We start from the raw sequence: 6,000 nt of genomic DNA on the forward strand, positions 1-6,000 counted from the left end.
TAGGATGACGGAACTAGCTCTTTGCCATCATGCACTAGGGTAAAATTCCTGCCAGATCAATTCTCTGCAGGGCAGAACGACACTATCAGGACCTAGATTCTATGGCCTGCGTTTCAGCGATTGCTAAGAGCCAGGACTGGTACCGCGGAAGGGAAATAAGGCACAGAGTCAACCACCAACTGGTAAGAGCTGCCTGGACCGCCCCATCCCTGAGGGATTGTCCAGCAAGCCAACTCCAGCAGAACTCTTAATTGGGTCTCTTGGAAACCAGTTTGCTGGAAAACTGCACAGAAGCTGTGACACCTGCGTTAATATAGAAGGGGCCGGCCAAGTCCCCAGCGTGCACCAGGCTCTTCGGCAGGGGTCGGCAACATTCGGCACGCGGCTCGCCAGGGTAAGCACCCTGGCGGGCCGGGCCAGTTTTATTTACCTGCTGACACGGCAGGTTCGGCCGATCGCAGCCCCCACTGGCCGTGGTTCGCCGTCCCGGGACAATGGGGGTGGCGAGAAGCGGCGCGGGCGAGCGATGTGCCCCCATTTGGTCTGACCCAGTCTAGCCATTCCTATGTGCTGGGCAAACTCTACATCAAACAATACGGTACAGCTACGCATGCCTTCCCTCCCCAGGTTTAGCAAAGAGCTGGTCCTGCAGGAAACCCTCATTTTTCTCTCATCCTTTTTGTCCAGCAGTGCCACAAAGCAAACCCCCCATCGGGTTGATGAGAGGGTCAGCTCGTAGACCAAAGCTCCCTGTCCCTTGCAGCTGACCCCTATGTCTTCCCCTATCCCACATGTATGGACTGTCCCTCCCTTGTTTCTAAAACTGGGCAGCAAAGCCCTGTTACCTTCCTTCCTGTCTGCGAGAGGCACAGCAGCGGTGCTTAGGGGAGGGGCAGGGAAACTAAGGTCTGCCAGCGCTGGAAAGAGACAGAGCTCTGGGACTGCAGGCAGCAAGGGAGGCCGGTAAGTCGCTCACAGTGATGGTGGGAAGTTGATCCTACCCGGAGCCCTTGGGCTGCTGACTTTAGAGAGAGAGTTGAGGTGCCTATTCCTTAGGGCGCAGTGACATCTTGTGACAAGTGCTGGGATATACAGTAACAACAGTACAGGACCTGCAAACATAAGAATGACCAGACTCAGAGACGGGAGCTCCATCTTGCCCAGTGTCCCATCTCCCACCGCAGCCACTCAGAGATGCTTCAGAAGAAGGTGCAAGAAATGCTGCAGGGGCAGATGTATGATATCCTGCCCTCTCCCCCAGGGAAGTTTCTCTTGGGCTCCCCCCATAGCTAGCTAGTGGCAGGAAGATTTAAGTCGTTGGAAGGGCTCAGAAAATAGCAGGCTTTGAAGTGTGAAGCCACTTTGCAATCTCACTCCATTGCACACATTTATATATCAACCAAACCAAACTCCTGGGCTCGATTCCATAAACAGGAGCATTTTATTGGCTGCGCCCCATGGGGCTGTAGATGGAAAAGTTTCAGGTTCAAATTACGGCTCCCCTTCAAAGCTGGTGTCGTCGGAAGCATCCCCATCCAAACTGTCCCCTAAGTCTTCATCTAAAATCAAGGCATAGTTGAGGTCGTACTCGAACAAGGGGTTGTGAGCCGCACGCTCAGGCCGGGGCCCTGGGTTATGATGGGAAGTCTCCAGGGAGTCTCGGTTCAGGGTCCAGAGGAAGGAGTAAATAGCAAGTGCCATGAGGACGCAAGAGGTTAAAAACCCTCCGATGAAGCCAGAAGCCACCGGATTGAGCCATTCAAAGAGGCTCCTGTTGTACGGAGGGAGTGGTTTCCTTTCGATGATGAGGTCGATGTCACCCCAGCCTTCCTGCATCGATCTGCTCGCCCTGCGGGATTTCCCACCTGCTCGCCCAGCTCTGATGTGCTGGTTTGTCTCGCCATATTTCTCATCCTCCTCCAGCAGGAGCAAGGAGGTCAGATGTTCCACCCCCTTGTGATATTCTTCCACGTTCCTCTTCAGCTCAAGGTTCTTGTCCTGGTTCAAGTTCTTGCCCAGCTCCTGGGAGATGTCAGGGCGCCCAATCTGGCGGAGAGCTCGGGAGAGACGGTCCCAGTACACTGCATCTCCTTCCACCTCAAGCCACTGGGTCAGGACGTCTTTGCACTGTTCTGTGCTGATGATGTCTCGCCGGTGGCGGGAGCGGATTGGGTTCTTCGCCTCAGAGAGTCGCTCCAGCGCTTTCTCCATGTTCTCCTCAGGGCCGGTGATCTGAGTGTAGAACTCATGACATTCCTCCGGGGAAAGGAGCTCAGATATGCGGCCCATCATGTGCACTCCTATATCATCAGCTGCCGTATCCTCACATGAACCACACGTAACCAGCAAGAGAAGTCCGATTCCTACGGTCTGAAACATCACAGAAGAACGGGGACCAGAACCCTGAGCAGAGAGAATGTCAGTACAGGATAAGGAGATCTGGGGCTAGACCCATGTAGGAGATAGACTCAGCATCCCAACGCCTAACTTTAGGTGCCTAAAACAGATCAGTCCACGTCCACCCACACAAAAAGGGGGTGGGGCTGCCCAGTCATTAGCACACTCACCCCACATGTGTTCTTCCTGTGGACTCATCTCCCAGGTGAGTTTCTTCACCACTGGGCTATAGTCACTCACACTCTCTCTCTCTGCCCCAATGAGCACTCAAGTACGCGCACCAGTGGAAACTTAGGTGCTAACGACGTTAGGCAGCAGCTGAGCAGGGGTTTTGAGCACCTAAATTTTGGATTGGGGCACCCAAGTCTTTGCAGATCCAGCCCCCGCACTCCTGAGTTTAACAAAAATACATGAGCGAGGACGGTCATTGGGTTAACCATGGAGCCCTTCTATTGGCAAGGTTCTGAGGGTCTTGAACAGCCACCCCTCTCCTGGCCTGGCCTGCCATGACCACAGCACAAGCTGGTGGGACGGAACAAATACTGGCCCCGAATGTGCCAGGTGGTCAGGTTCCCGGCTCTGCCAGCATCAAATGGTTGGCTCCAAGACAGAGCTCCCAGCCAGCAGTGCCCTACACAGGCCCTGGCACTGTGGACTTGCGTGTGTGTGTAATTAGTACTAAGTAGTTACCAGATCAGCTCCCTGCTCAGCTGGTGGGGAATGTGGCTTCATGTGGAATTTAGAACCTGGAGCCTACAGCCTGATGTCACAGGGCTGGATGTTCAGACTCAGCCCCCGGGGGGGGGGGGGGGGGGGGGGGGGGAAGGTAGAGGGACAGGATTTCAAGAGCTGGGAATAAAACTCTCAGGAGTCCTCCATCCCCGTCCACTGCTCTCAGCACCACCCCATGCTCCTTCCCCAAATTAGGGGGTGTGCGCACGCATGTTCCTTTTCAGATCCAAAACTGGTGCAGAACAAAGGGAAGATCTGCAACAGTTGGAGAAAAGCTGCCGTTGAGTGGGGCACCTGTGTGTAGTTTAATTATCCTTAGCTCAAAGTCACAGGGCTTATGCCACAAGGTGGCAACACAGCTCCAGAAAAGAATATTTCTGCCAGGATCTGTGTGCTGTAGAAAACAAGTGATGAATTACAGTTCTCACCTGGCCCCTGTGAAGGTCTCTAACTCGGCACTATCCTTGTTTATCAGACGGTGAAAGAGAAGTGACTCAGTAAGTCTGTGGCAGAGCTAGGAACAGAACCCAGGAGTCCTGGCTCCAACCCTGTATCTCAGCCACAAAACCTCACACAGACAAGTAGGGTGGGAAACTCTAGAGGTCAATGTAATCTGGAGATCAGATTATCCTTTAAAACCCTATTGGACTCCTGGAGAAAATCAAGAAAAACCATGGCAGATTTCAGAGGCCGTAAGTACGATCTAGTTGTCAGAGCACAGGGCCTGGGAGCCAGGACTCCTGGGCTCTCTGATCCTCACCCGGGAAGTAGGTGATCACTTCTCCCAGCTCTAGGGGAGGACATAGTAGTTGTGCACCAGTGAATAGTTTAGCACAGGAAGTGAGGGATATCTTATTCAGCTGATGTTTCTAGGGGAGTGGTGGGGGGCAAAGTATGATTGTTCATGGTGGAATGCAGCCAGGAAAGCACAATGGGATCTTTAGTAACCATGAATTGCTAGGATCTCGGTTTCAAAACCCCACCCAAGGACTTGGATGAAAGCCAGAGCCCTGCCTCAGACAGGGCTGGCTCTAACTTTTTTGCCGCCCCAGGCAAAAAAGAAGAGTGCCGTCCTGCCGTAACCCCCCCCCCCCCCAAGCGCCACGCCGCCGACCCCTCCTCCCCCGCCAAATTTGTCAGTTTGTGTGTGGATGCTAAAATCAAATTCTATTGACAAAAATTGAATCTTTCCACGCCTAATTATATTTTAGAATACTGGATTAGAACACTAAAACTGTACTAGTTGGGGGCTGCAACCTTTGCATGACCCTTTCTCTGTATACAACAGAAGAATAAGAAATACATTCAACTCTCTCAGCTTTAGATATTCTGCTACTATAGACACTCTGGTCTTACAAACGATGTATGGCGCCAGATAAGAGAAAGGGAAGGTTTAGAATGTTAGCCAATGTCATATGTTTTATATAACAAATACAGCTCTCAGTTAAGCGCCTCCAAAACGCTTTTTACTTACGTTACATGGTTTAACCAAGGCGAAATAGAATCTCAGTGTTCAGAAACATTCCAAAGAAGAACAAGGTGGCTGATGCTTAGCTAACATACCCTATGCACCAAGCTGTAGCTGACGCAGGAGGTCCCTAAGGCTTTGCTGACTTTTGGAATGCAATGGTCTAAACAAGATAATAAACTAGTTACAAGTTTACTACAGGGTGCGTGCTAGCCTTGTGAAAGGTTTGCAAAACCACATCACAGATAATAGACAAGAAGTAATGCAAAGAAACAGTGAAACCCCTATGCCCAGTACCTATAGAAGCAGAGTGCTGCTTAGATTTTAAGAGACAGCCGACCAACTGCATTCCACCTCCCAGACAGGTGGTAACATATTGTTCTTTGCTTCTCAGTGCTGGGTACCCCCACGGTTCCACCAGAGGGGAGAAGGAAGCTCTCTAAGAGCCACTGCATTACCGCAGAATAGTCAGGGCACAAGCACAACCTCACCATGTCCCCTCTGCCCTAGCAGCGTCTTGTTGGGTCTGCTCTGCAGCTGGTGTATACGGCCCCTGCTCTCGGGATATTCTTTGGTGTAGGGGGCCAAAGTGGTTGCAGTGGAGGGATGAATTCCCACCGCTGTCTTATCTCCTCCTGATCCAGATGCACCGCTATAGCTCTGCACACTTGTGAGGCTACTTCCCAGAGCCCCCCTGCTCCCTTTTAGATCCAGGGAGAGGGCACTGCCATCCACGAGACGTTTCCCCACATCTCCTTCAGGGCCCTAGAATTAGACATCTTGCTGCAGACGAAGTTCTGGCCAGTTTCCAGGCCAACCCAGGCCAAATTTGGTTGGTTTGAACTCAAAGTTCAAACCAGGCCCCAGAGACTGAACCTAGAAGCTCAGACCTACATGAAATGAAAAGACTTCACGTGAACCAAAACAGTTGATAATATTCCCCTGTATCTTCCCCAGTGCCCTCAGATCCCAGCTTGAATCAGAACAGGAAATGCTTAGGCACTGTATGAAATAACTGGGCATGGGTCCCCAGTATGTCAAGTTCAGACCCAGAGTCAAACTTTAGTGAGTAGAGGGTAGAAAAGGGTTTCAGAGCCAAGGTTTTGGTTCAGAGCCAATACATAAAATAAAGTGATTCAGGCCAGGCAGAAAATGCTTGATCAACATGAATTTCAAAACTACTCACATGAGCCCTGTGTTAACCATTGTTTTTAATTACTGGCATTAGAATCATAGAATATCAGGGTTGGAAGGGACCTCAGGAGGTATCTAGTCCAACCCCCTGCTCAAAGCAGGACCAATCCCCAACTAAATCATCCCAGCCAGGGCTTTGTCAAGCCTGACCTTAAAACCCCCTAAGGAAGGAGATTCCACCACCTCCCTAGGTAACCCATTCCAGTGCT

The 6,000-nt window shown here is 51.4% G+C and overlaps 1 protein-coding gene across 1 annotated transcript; it reads right to left on the minus strand.

The window, feature by feature from the left end:
• Positions 1-1,402: 1,402 nt before the first annotated feature.
• LOC117889097 (transmembrane and death domain protein 1-like) lies at positions 1,403-2,969 on the minus strand. The gene has a single exon (XM_034792924.1). It carries the CDS (start codon positions 2,377-2,379, stop codon positions 1,492-1,494), a length of 888 nt encoding a protein of 295 aa, XP_034648815.1. The 5' UTR covers positions 2,380-2,969; the 3' UTR covers positions 1,403-1,491.
• Positions 2,970-6,000: the final 3,031 nt, after the last annotated feature.

Source organism: Trachemys scripta, chromosome 16 (assembly GCF_013100865.1).
Source record: "Trachemys scripta elegans isolate TJP31775 chromosome 16, CAS_Tse_1.0, whole genome shotgun sequence".
Taxonomy (NCBI): Eukaryota; Metazoa; Chordata; order Testudines; family Emydidae; genus Trachemys; species Trachemys scripta.